At 55.8% G+C, this 11,386-nt stretch overlaps 1 protein-coding gene across 3 annotated transcripts; it reads right to left on the bottom strand.

Moving 5' to 3' along the window:
• Window positions 1-1,164: 1,164 nt before the first annotated feature.
• On the bottom strand, window positions 1,165-10,082 carry PRSS36 (serine protease 36). 3 transcript variants are annotated; one of them, XM_047087666.1, is made up of 15 exons: window positions 10,046-10,082; window positions 9,721-9,756; window positions 9,466-9,501; window positions 8,838-9,000; window positions 8,115-8,395; window positions 6,606-6,772; window positions 4,675-4,924; window positions 4,437-4,566; window positions 3,855-4,111; window positions 3,609-3,772; window positions 2,966-3,203; window positions 2,708-2,849; window positions 2,155-2,420; window positions 1,954-2,075; window positions 1,165-1,685 (listed from the first exon to the last, which is right to left on the bottom strand). In XM_047087666.1, the coding sequence occupies exons 1-15, from the start codon at window positions 10,080-10,082 to the stop codon at window positions 1,404-1,406; spliced, it is 2,571 nt and encodes an 856-aa protein (XP_046943622.1). In that variant the 3' UTR covers window positions 1,165-1,403. The 3 variants fall into 3 exon arrangements, with proteins under 3 accessions (XP_046943622.1, XP_046943623.1, XP_046943624.1); XM_047087667.1 differs by having other exon boundaries at window positions 3,624-3,772; XM_047087668.1 differs by lacking the exon at window positions 1,954-2,075 and having other exon boundaries at window positions 2,342-2,420.
• Between the last annotated feature and the right edge of the window lie 1,304 nt (window positions 10,083-11,386).

The raw sequence follows: 11,386 nt of genomic DNA, 5'->3' as shown, positions 1-11,386 counted from the left end.
GAGGGCAAGGAATTCCTGGAGTGGGTGAGGGGCTAGAAGCTAACTGGCTAACTCGGAGGGAGTCTAAGCCAGGGAAGAGGGAGCAACATTGGACGCTGTGGTGGGTTTGGGGAGAAGATGGGTGTATTAAATGTTTATGGGGAATGGCATATGGGTGACTGGGTATGGGACACAGGTGGGGATGTATGTCCTTGTGGAGATTCAGGGGAATAGTCTCTTTGGGATCTGGCAGCTAATGATAAGCCTGTCCCTTTAAGAACCTCTGCCCCTCTCCACAATCTCCCAGGAACTCCCTGCTTCCCCTCCCCCATCCTCTGCCCACTCTACCTATAGATGGTGACTCCAGCCCCTGAGGTGACCCCTCTGCCACCCTTATCAGCCGGCTTCCACCCTAGCACTTCCCCTTCTCCGGGTCTCCATTTGCCCTTTTTCTGTACTCAAACATCAACCTTTTCCATGACCTATTCCTGATGCCCAGCCAGGGGTGTTCCCCACTACACTGGGAGCACTTCATGGACTTATCTATCAGACCCCAGACCCCATGACTTAGTAGTTAGCAGGGAATGTGGTTGAATTCATGCAGGGAGGTGCACTAGTAAACGGTGGGTGAGGTAGTGGGATGTACATACAAGGACACATGCTGGTGGCCAAACTCTGGAGGCACTGGGCAGGATATGAAAGTGGACCCTTGAAGGGTCCCACATAAGTGTCATGTGTGTGTACTGGGGGCACTGGAGGTGTACACTCTGGGGCATTCATCAGGGTGTGTTTAGGAGGGGTAGCTGTCTGTAGATACAGGATAAGGCAGACAGACCCTCTGCACTCCCAGACTCCTGGACTCTTCCTCTAACGCTCACCCTCAGTCTGGGAGGGGTGGAGGATGGCAGGGGGCAGAGAGAGAAGGGAAGTAGGGTCTGAGCTAGGGCTGAAGTGTCTATCAGGTGCTAGGGATGCTGATTCCACTGGGGAGGTGACACACACCCAGCTGCCACCCAACCTCCCCCGCCCTGGGGCAGGAATGAAGGACAGCTGCCACGTTATCAGGGACACATTTCCTGGGAGCCCAAGGCCTGACTCACAGAGACCCAGAAGGGATGGGCCCTATCCCTTGGGCTTCCCCCAGCCCCTCAGCCTTCCCCCAGCAATGCCACAAGGCCACGTGTCTGTGTTTACACCTTTATTGGCCGCTTCCCACTGCCCCCAAGGATTCCCATGCCCAAAATAGCCAGGCACAGAGGCCCAATAATCCGAAGCCGCTGCAGTCTGGGTGGGTGGGGCCCTCTGGAGGTTCCGGCTAGGGAACAAAGCCGGTTAGGCCACATTCCAGCTCTACAGGGCGGGAAGTGGAGGGCTGGAGGGGGTGGAGGAGGAGAAGGAGAGGCGGCCAAGGGACCCAGGCCCCCTCAGCCCTGGATCAGGGGGAGCAATAGTAGCAGCAGGAGCAGAGCAGCCTGAGGGGAGCCTGAGGCCCTGGCCAGGTCGGGGGGGCAGAGGTCGCTGCCTTCAGGGGGCCAGTGGGGGTAGCCATTGGGAGGCAGGAAATGGGCCTCTCCTACTGTCTGGGCGATCCAGGCTTCTTCAGGGCCAATGGCAGCAAATAGCTCCCGGCTCCCTCGAACAGCCATGCCCATGAGGACCCAGGAGCCTCCCTCGGTCTGGCACAGGAGCGGAGGTGCTGAGGTCACCTGCAGTGTCAGGGCCAAGCCCAAAAGGGTCTCTTACCCTTCCTTCTGATTCACTGCACCTTCTCCTTAGAGTCCAACCACAAAGCACTACTTCTCTACATCCTTAGGCATCCAGGCCCCTGGTCTCTCTCTGAGGTCCAGCTAGGAAGCACACTTCTTCCCATTTGGGGCCCAGCACTCAAGAATTCCAACCCTGCTCTCTCTCTAGGGTCCAGCTGCCCAGCACTGCCTCTCCCCTCCCTGGACCAGGACGCCCAGGCCCCTTTACCTCACACCTATCCTCTTGACCCTCTGAATACAGAACACAGAGAGTCCCAGGAGGCAGAATGCCTTGATAGAGACAGTGACAGAGTCGTGGCGTCAAGATGGAGACAGCTGCAGCCACAGGAACTAGAGAGAGGAGAGAGGGTTGTCACAGGGATTCTGGCCTTCAGTCACCTCTCACACCCAGGACCCTGGGCTCTCTCACCTCGGTCTCGGGGGTCCTTCCAGCCCAGCACCCAACAGCTGGCCCCCAGGGGGATACCCCCTGGGTGAAGGCAGATGGGCAAGGCTGATGGCGAAGGTTCCACCCGGGAGCTCAGCTCCAGGAGGGCAAGGGGGGGCCTAAGTCCCAGGTGTCGGGGCAGACGGATGCTGATGACCAACCGGGATACCTGGTGGCCCTGTGGGAGGGGGCTAGCCCCTGCCCGGCCCAGGTACACTTCAATATAAGGCACTGTTGTAAAGCCCGGCCTGTTGGAACAAAGCCCAATGTGACCTCCTGCTCCCCGAATTGCTATAAAGTCCTGCCCAATCCAGAGGACAGGGCAGAATGAACTCCAAGGTCATTCCACTAGCTCCTTCATTATTCCTCTTTCCAAATTTCTCTTCTATCTCAAAACACTTGTAGTGGTTCCCTGTACTGTAAGAGCCCTAAAGGGATTATATCCCACTATTTTAAAAGTCCTTTTGAAAAAAAAAAGTTCTTTTGCCCATCTTTCCATTTCTTCCCTCTTGCCCAAGAGATGGGTGAGACCCACCTGAGGACACAGTGAGTGGCTGCCACGACCCAGCCTGGGGCCACTAGGATCCCAGTGCAGACTTGATTTCCAGCCACATGCACTTCTGCCAGCCAGGGCCACAGGATACCCATCACAGCTGGCTCTGGCCGCAGGCCACAGGCTAGGGGAGAGGAGGTGACCACCTAAGTGAGGGCTCCACAGCTGACCCCTGAAGGGTCTGCCATGGATCTTAGCACACGCAGGAGCCCCAAAGCCCTCTAAGCCCTAAGCCCTCACCACCATGTTCTGTGTGAGGGGGACAAGCCTGTGTCTCAGTCTCCTCCCCCTCAGGGCCCCAGTCCCAAGTCAGCTGGTCTTCCAGGTAGGCTCCCCGAGTCACATGGCTGATCCATGGGCCATGGGTCTGCAGGGGGTAGAAGGCTCTGGGACGTAGGCAGCCACTGGAGAAGTCGCTGATTCCAGCCAGGAACCAGGTCCCCTCTTCCTGGCACAGAAGGCTCCAATGAGAGTAGTTCTGCAGCAAGAGCATGTGCAAGTTGATGAGAGGCTATCAAAGGTCCTGGGGCTTTCCTGTACTCCTCTCTCTCTCTCTCTCTCTCTCTCTCTCTCTCTCTCTCTCTCAGACAAAACAAGTCCCACCTCCTCCAAGCCAGGCTCCAATAGTAATCTGTGTAAGAAGTCAGCCCTCACTTTAAGATTCTCTTTAAATCTAGGGGTAGCAAGAAGGTCAGACATCGCCCAGGGCCCGTCTCAGGCCCCTCCCCAAACTCCTCCAGGGCTAGGCTCCGCCCCCAGCGAGAGGCCCCGCCTTAATCCCGTCCCTGCCCGCAGAGTGCTCGGCCTCATTCCTAGTTCCTCTCAGACCCTGACCTGGCAACCCCTCGCATTAAGACCCGCGGGCCCCGCCCCCGTCGCTCACCCAGCAGCGGCCCGCCTCCTCCTCTTCCTGGTAGGCGGGGCAGAGCGCGTGTGGAGGGTCTCCTGGCGGCGGCACTGACTCCCCCTGGCGGCCATACAGGCAGTGACACCACCAGCCGCCCAACAGCTCCGCCTCAAGCAGTGTGCTGGGTCCGGGCTCAGGTTCTGGAAGAGAAAAGAAAGGGAGCCTGCGCTGCTGAGGAGTCCGGCCCGGCTCCGCCCAGCCCTGCGTGGGGCCCCTGCTCACCCCCGCGACCCCAGCGCGCCAGGCGGCAGCGGCTCCTGGGCAGGAAATAGTGTTCTGGGTGAGGTAGGCACACTGGCCGCGAGGCGGTGCTCAGGTTCACCGGCGTTTGCAGCTGCAGCAGCGCCAGATCCGAGGTGTCGTCCCATGAGGCATTCTCGTGCGGCACGAAGCGTGCCACCAGCTCTGCGCGCGGACGCGAGGGCAGTAGCACGCGCCAGTAGTCTAGGTCTCGGGGCAGGAGGTCTGAGTTGATGGGGCTGCGGGTTGGGGGAAACTGGGACGTGGGCCACATCCTGCGCGCTCGGCTCAAACCCACACATGTCTGGCTTGGACTCTGGATTTCCAGAGAACCCGGCATCCTTGATAGAATTTATACTACCCCGTACTTGCCCCCAGTAGACTAGGATCCCGCTTTGCAAGCTGGATCCTACACCTGCCTGTGAAACCCCGCACTCCAGACCGATGTGCCCTTCCACCCCTACTCCTACCCTACCCAGGGGAAGGGCTGGGGACAGTTCGATAGTGTCTCAGGCCGATGGGGGGAGGGGAGGGGAAAAAATCTAAGACTGCGTTTTCACTCACTCCAGAAAGCAGCTGGCAGGTGCCAAGACCCAGCTTTCAGACACCAGCGCCCCATGGCAGGGTCTGGATCCTGGCACCATCACCCGCGCCTCCCAGGGCCAGGTCCCTGGCCTTGGTGCCTTCCCGCACTCTGAGGGGTGAGAGACTTGGGTCAGGGGGCCTCCCAGGCCACCATCAGTTTCCACCCCAACTCAAATCTTCCATGTCCAGGTGACATCTAGGGGTCCTTCTCCCTTACCTGGCAGGGCAATGGTGCAGTTCTCATCAGTGGGCTCCCAGGGACCTGGCTGGGGCTCCCAGGACTGGGTGGGAAAGGCAGGCCCAGGTTCTGAGCCCATCACCTGTTCCCGTATCCATGCCTCATAGGGGGCCACAGCAGTGAAGACTCCAGGGCGGTTCCTCCGTCCACAGCCAAAGCCAAAGCTGGTGATTCCTGCCTGGAACCATTGGCCGCCTTCCTCACAGACCAGGGGGCCCCCAGAGTCTCCCTGATGGTAGATAATTCAGTGTCAGGGGATCAGCCCAGGGACCCACCAGCTTATACTAGGCCACCTCACAAAGATTCTAAACCTCTTCTTGTTGCCAAACATAGAGCCACCTTCTGGAAACTGGCCCTGGCTGTACTTGTCCTCTGCATTCCCTGCAACTCTAAACAGAAGAAAGCTTTCTAAGGCAGAAAGGCTGATGAGCAGCCAAAGCCAAAGGCAGCAAGCTAATGCATTAAAGGCCACGTTAGAGAGGTCTTCAGGTCTCATTCTCATTCAGAGCCAACTGATTCTTGTTCAATAAATGGCTCAAATAGGGGTGCCTGGGTGACTCAGTCGGTTAAGGGACCAACTCTTGGTTTTGGCTCAGGTCATGATCTCATGGTTCGTGAGTTTGAGCCCTGCATCTGGCTCTGTGCTGGCAGTGTGGAGCATGCCTGCTTGAGATTCTCTCTCTCCCTCTCTCTCTCTGCCCCCCCCCCACTCTGTCTCTCAAAATAAACTTTTAAAAATTAAAAAATAATTAAATTAAATATTCAATTTTTCAGTTACACTAGCCACATCTCAAATGTTCAATAGCCAATGTGGCTAGTGGCTATCATACTGGACATCACAGGTATAGAACATTGTAGGAGGTTCTAATGGACAGTGCTTGGTTTAGAGGAATTTGAATTGTTGCAATCCTGTCCAAGAAGGCAGGGGATTATGTCCCTAGGTCTCGGAACCTCGTAATTGGGAGGGACGCTGAAGACTATCTAGCTTGAATTCCCATCACCACCATCCACGCTTGAGTGCCCTCAAAAATGTGTGCCATTGGAGGAAAGTTCCTGGGGAAAATGGTTAAAATATACTATGTTTTGTTTTCAGCAAGATATCTGGAAAATTCTCATCTGTGAGGAATTAATTCATTTTTTAAAATGAACCTACTAAGTAATAGGTGCGGTGCTATGGACTGGGATGGGGGATAATAATAATAGCTAATGCTTATTTGAACTCTTATTAAAGACCAGGCACTGTCCTAAGTGCTTTTATTTAAAAAAATTTTTTTCAACGTTTTTTATTTATTTTTGGGACAGAGCGAGACAGAGCATGAACGGGGGAGGGGCAGAGAGAGAGAGGGAGACACAGAATCGGAAACAGGCTCCAGGCTCTGAGCCATCAGCCCAGAGCCTGACGCGGGGCTCGAACTCACGGACCGTGAGATCGTGACCTGGCTGAAGTCAGACGCTTAACCGACTGCGCCACCCAGGCGCCCCCTAAGTGCTTTTATATATACAAATTCCTATAATCATCATAGCCACCCTATGAAGTAGGGTGAAGCCACCTATAAAGTATCATCTCCATCTTCCAGATGAGAAAGTCTGAACATATGGAGGTTAAATAACTTAGCCAAGGTCACACAGCTAGTAAGTGGTGGTGCTGGACTTCCAACCGGGCTGACTCACTCTGGAGTCTTGGCAGGTAACCTCCGCACTGTGCTGCCATAAGTAACAGTGCCCTCTTGTTGAGCCCCAAGTTCTGTCCATTTATAATCTTCTCATCAATCCTATCCGTTGGCAATCTTGCCCTCTTTTTGCAGATGAGGCTCAGAGACATTGAGAGAGATATTTGTCTATTCCTCATGCTTCCTATTGGTTAGGGCTCTGCCTGGCCCTGTGAGGCAGATGCAGGGGCCTCCCCTCACCTGGCAAGTGTCTCTGCGGCCCTCCGGGTAGCCAGCACACAGCATCCCTGGCAATAGCTGGAAAGTGAGGTTGAACGGGCCAGGCCGGCTATAGAGACACTGACAGGCGGCCTCTCCCAGCAACCTGAGCTCCACTTCTTGTAGCGCCCACGGGAGAGGCAGGGGGTCTGCAGGTCGAACCAGAGAGCAAATGCTGTGAGGCAGATAGGAAGTCCCCTGTGCCCCAGCTCGGCTTAATGCCCTTCAGCTGCCTCCTGGACATCTACTTAGATACCCCATGGCACCCTGGACTGCTACACTCAAAACTAGTCATTGTCACCTCCCGCTCCTCTCTGTTCTTCCTATATCCTCATCTCAGGAATGGCCCTATCAAGCACCCAGTGAGAGCCTCCACGGATGGTTGTGCAGTGAGAGCAGTATCCAGACAATAAACGAGGCCTGTGCGGGCGAAAATCACTAAGATCTGAGCCCTGACATGGGCTGTGTCAATCTTGAGAGGGCACGCTTTTCAACAAAGGTGCCATGTAGACTAAGGTGTGGTCCTGTACCAAGCTGCCAAGCATGGAAGCTGGGTTGTCAGCTGTGACCCCTGTCTCAGCTTCCTCTCCCCAATCAGTTCCCAAGTCCTGAAGACCTCTCATTTGTGACTTCTTGGAATTGTCACTGCAACTGCCCTAGTTTAGAAGGTACAACTTTGGGCCTGGATGATTGGCCCAGGCTCCTCACTGGTGCCTGCCACAAGGGGGTGTTCAAGAAATACCTGTTGAATGAAGGAAAGATGAACTGAACGAATGAATGAGTGCAAGTAGGGAGAAGACAGGAGGTGGGAAAGTAGAGAGATGAGTGAAGGGAGGGGAGGGGAGGATGGGAGGAAGAGGGACAGGGGAATGGAGGGCAGAAGCTGACATTGCTGAACGCTTAGGATATGCCAGGTGCTGTGCTTTAGTGCACCATCACCTAGGGCAAAAATATCTGAAGTACATTAATAACTGCTGTTAGGTATTGTGCTATAAACTTTACATGGATTTTCTCATTTAATCCTTAACCCAACAACCCCACGAACTGGGCACTATTTTTCCTTAATTTTCAGAGGGGGAAATGGGTTGGATGAAGTGGTTTGTCTGATAGCCGAGCTAGGATGGGAACCCTATTCAGATCCCATATCCAGGAAAGGAAAAAACAACAACAACAACAACAACAAAAACCTGGAAGGAAAGGTGAGGAGGGAATCGGGGTGGATGAGTCAGTAGTCTTAGTTTGAGAGCCCTTGGGGAGGAGGATAGATGGACAATTGCACAGCATTTACCTGCAGCGTGGCAGAAATCTGCGCTCCAGGACCCCACCCAAGGCCCCACTCGGTGGGCCCCGCCTCCTGAGCCCCCCGCCCTGAGGGCCCACCCACCCAGGGCCCAGCTTTTAGGACTCGCCCCGAGGTCTTCCCCCAAGGACCGCTCAGTAGGCTCCACCTCTCCGGTAACCTGCTTCCCGGGACCCCTTCACCTCACTCACCCGCTTCCTGGATGTCCCCCCAGCCAGTGGCCCAGCAGGCCGTGCCATGAGCGAAGCGGTGCGAGGCCCGCGGCAGGCAGATCGGCCGCACGGCGGGGCCCAGCCGGGCGGGCGAGGCCAGGCGCAGGAGGGCCAGGTCTGCGCCCAGTTCCACGCTGCTGTAGTTGTCCGGCACGAGGATGGCGGCCACCGCGCGGGCGTGCGCGCTGTCCAGAGGCCCGTCCTGGGAGTGCACGCCCAGTAGTACCGACCACTCGGTCGCAGGCTCCAAGGTCCCGTTCCTGCGCGGAGGCCCAGGCAGGAGGAGGTTAGGTTGACCCCAAGGTGGGGACAGACTCTCGTGGGGGTGGGATCTCGCTCAGAGCGAGGGAGAAGGTGGGATCAGTAGCAACCCAGGAGGGGCAGAGTGGGATCCAGATTAGGGGCTAGGGCGATCCAGGTTGAGATACATTCCCAAAAAGGGGAGGAGTGGATGCGATTTGGGGATGATTGATTGGGGGACATTGGAAAGACGGAATTCAGACCCGGATATTTGGTGGAGCGGTGGGTCGAGTCTGCAGGTGGCATCCACCGTGTTCAGAACAAGGATACCCTCGAAGAGAACTTCGAGGTTGGGCAGGGAGACTGGCGCAGCTCGGTTCCAAGTTGGCGGTGAGTGCATGGGATCAAGCTGCGGGGCCGGCTTGGCTTTTGAAGAGGGTTTGGACGTGGGCGAATACTCACGTCACGAAGCAGTGAGCAGCGGAGAGCACCCAGGAAGGGGCGATGAGGGAGCCCCCGCAGATGTGGCCCCCCCTCTGATGCAGGCTCACCTGCCACGGCCAGCTGCCTGGCTGCGCTTCTGAGCCCCCCATGATTCGGGTAGAGGGCTCAGGGCGGCCGCAGTCTGCAATGGGGTACCATGGAGGTCATAGCCTGCCTGGTCCCTAGGCACGAGGCCCAGGTAACTCAAGACAAAGCCCTGTCTCCCGCGCGGCTTCAGTTTGCACCTCTGAACAAAGAACAAAGAGGACTTAGGCACTTTTTTTTTTATGTTTATTTATTTTTGACAGAGGGAGAGAGGAGAGAGAGAGAGACAGAGCATGAGTGGGGCAGAGGCAGAGAGAGAGAGAGAGAGAGAGAGAGAGAGAGAGAGAATCTGAAGCAGGCTCCAGGCTCTGAGCTGTTAGCCCAGAGCCTGACACGGGGCTCTAACTCAGGGGCTCTAAGTCACCAACCAGAGATCATGACCTGAGCCAAAGTGGGACCCTCAACCGACTGAGCCACCCACGTGCCCCAGGACTTCCACCTTCCTCACTGCCTAGCCAGGCTTAACCTTCTTTAAGATCTGAGGAACCCCCACTCTCCTTACCTAGATCTTCAGGTTCTTCTTGGGTAGGACTGAGAGCTGGGAGTTGGAGGGTAAAGAGAGAGGAAGGTACTGGTGACTTCTAGTCCCTGACACTTCCCAGTCCCCATCTTCCTGTTCTCCCTCCCCTACCTCTCTCCCTTTCCCCAGTTCTCTGTTCTTTCAGCATCCCCTTGGAGCACCCATGCTACCCCTCCCATCTTTTCTGCCTCCCATGTGATACACCCCCACCCCCACCCCCCAGTCCAACTGCCTTACCTGAGTCCTGGAGAGCTCCTGGGATGGGGCTGATGGCTGGAAAGAGGGAAGCAGGAAGAGGCTAGAGACCTATAATTTGATGAGCCCTCCCTGCCTCCCTGCCCCCAAGCTTTAGAGCTACGCCATCTCCTGGCATCCAGGCCCCTTTCCCCTCTGGTAGGCTATTCTCCCTTCTGACACCTCACTCCTTCATTCTTCCTGATGTCTTCCTCTCTTTCCTCCTCTGACACCCCACTACCCACACAGAACCCAGGCGTTCTGCTTTCCAGCTTCCCAGATACTAAGGCCCAGTTCCCTTGCAGCCATCTCTTATCCCTTGAGTTACCAAGGATCACAAATGGAAGGAGCAGGTGCTGGGACATGGCACATTTGAGTCAGCTGGAGGCACGGAGATGGGTGAAGGTCTGCTCCCAGCCACAGCTCTGTCACTGCCTAGGCAGCCTGTGACTCCTGATGGTCCCAGGAGCCGCCCCACCCTCCCTGGCTGGAGCCCATCTCCGGCAATCTGAGAGGATCTAGGGCTGGAAAGGGGAAGCAGGGAGCCTAGAGGCCCCACCCAGAGCCCTGTGAGCATCTCATATCTCTGGAGGCCCAAGGTGGGGGTGGGAAGCAGATGTCCTAGCTCCAGGACACTGTTGGGTGGGGGGTGGAGGAGTGGAGAACCCTGTGGGCAAAGGTGGAAGATGAGGACAGCTAGGTGCTGTGAGGCTGATGTTCTGGGTCCTTGGTGAGGCGGGCCGTAGGTTAGCTCAAGCCCTTGGGATGGAGCAGGTGGCCCCTCAGTGGCGTGACTCACCAGAGACCTCACCTCTATTCGGGGTGCGGCTTACCCCAGTGGCTTGGCCTTTTCTTCTCACACAGCTCTGGTTACTGGAGTTGCTGGCCAGGTCTGGGAAGGGAGCCCTAGGGAATTCAATCCCATCCCAACAAAAGGATCACAGATTCCGTCAAGTTGCGCAGGGCCAAGGATTCTGGGAGGGGCCTGGGCAGGCTGGCACAGCCAAAAGGACGTCACCCTTTTCTGTGTTAGAGTGCTCTCAAGTGTTGTCACTTACTCTTTGTGTGACTTTGGGAAAGTCACTCAACTCTTCAGTGTATTTCGATGGCAATCCGCCTAAGAAACATATGGTGCCTCAAAGGAATCAAGGAGAGTTTAATTAAAGAACTATTTACAGAGGTCTAGGCAGGAATAAGGGAAACCAGCAAGGGATGGGTGAAGCATGCTGGGGCTAGCAAGAGTGGAGAGCCCTTCCTGGAGAGGCCAAGAGAAGGAACACATACTGGAGCTGGAAATGGAGAGCCTGGAGGAGAGAGCTCAGTGGGAGCTCCTTCAATGGAGAAATGTGACCTTTATCAACCTGTGGCTCATGCAGGGAGGGAGCTGGGAAATAAAAGTCACCATCTCCCTTTCCTCCTACCCTCCCATCACCTGCCAGCTCCTCCCATCTCTGAAACCTCCCAGAAGCCAGAGTGACAGGGAGGCCATGATGTGGCCCATAAAGGTCACTCTGGGGGAACAGATCAGAATGGAGAAGGGTGGAGGAGAATGGAAATGAAGAGTTGAATAGCCACACACAGGTTTTCCCTGCTATCCGGAAGTAGAGCATTTCTATGAAAACTTTTGGAAGCGGAAAAGGCATAAAGCAAAGAAGCAGCTACTATTAAT

Source organism: Lynx rufus, unplaced genomic scaffold (genome assembly GCF_022079265.1).
Source record: "Lynx rufus isolate CCGP_SWC_20201006 ecotype Redwood Valley unplaced genomic scaffold, mLynRuf1.p SCAF_23, whole genome shotgun sequence".
Classification (NCBI taxonomy): Eukaryota; Metazoa; Chordata; class Mammalia; order Carnivora; family Felidae; genus Lynx; species Lynx rufus.
This window is presented reverse-complemented; position numbering and strand designations above follow the sequence as displayed.

Excerpts from the sequence above, each read along its gene's own strand:
- PRSS36 (XM_047087666.1), bottom strand. The coding sequence starts at position 10,082 with ATGTCCCAGCACCTGCTCCTTCCATTTGTGATCCTTG. Across the intron at positions 2,850-2,965 it reads CCCTCACACAGAACATGGTG|CCTGTGGCCTGCGGCCAGAG; the intron begins GTGAGGGCTTAG and ends CCTCTCCCCTAG. Across the intron at positions 2,076-2,154 it reads GAAGGACCCCCGAGACCGAG|TTCCTGTGGCTGCAGCTGTC; the intron begins GTGAGAGAGCCC and ends TCCTCTCTCTAG.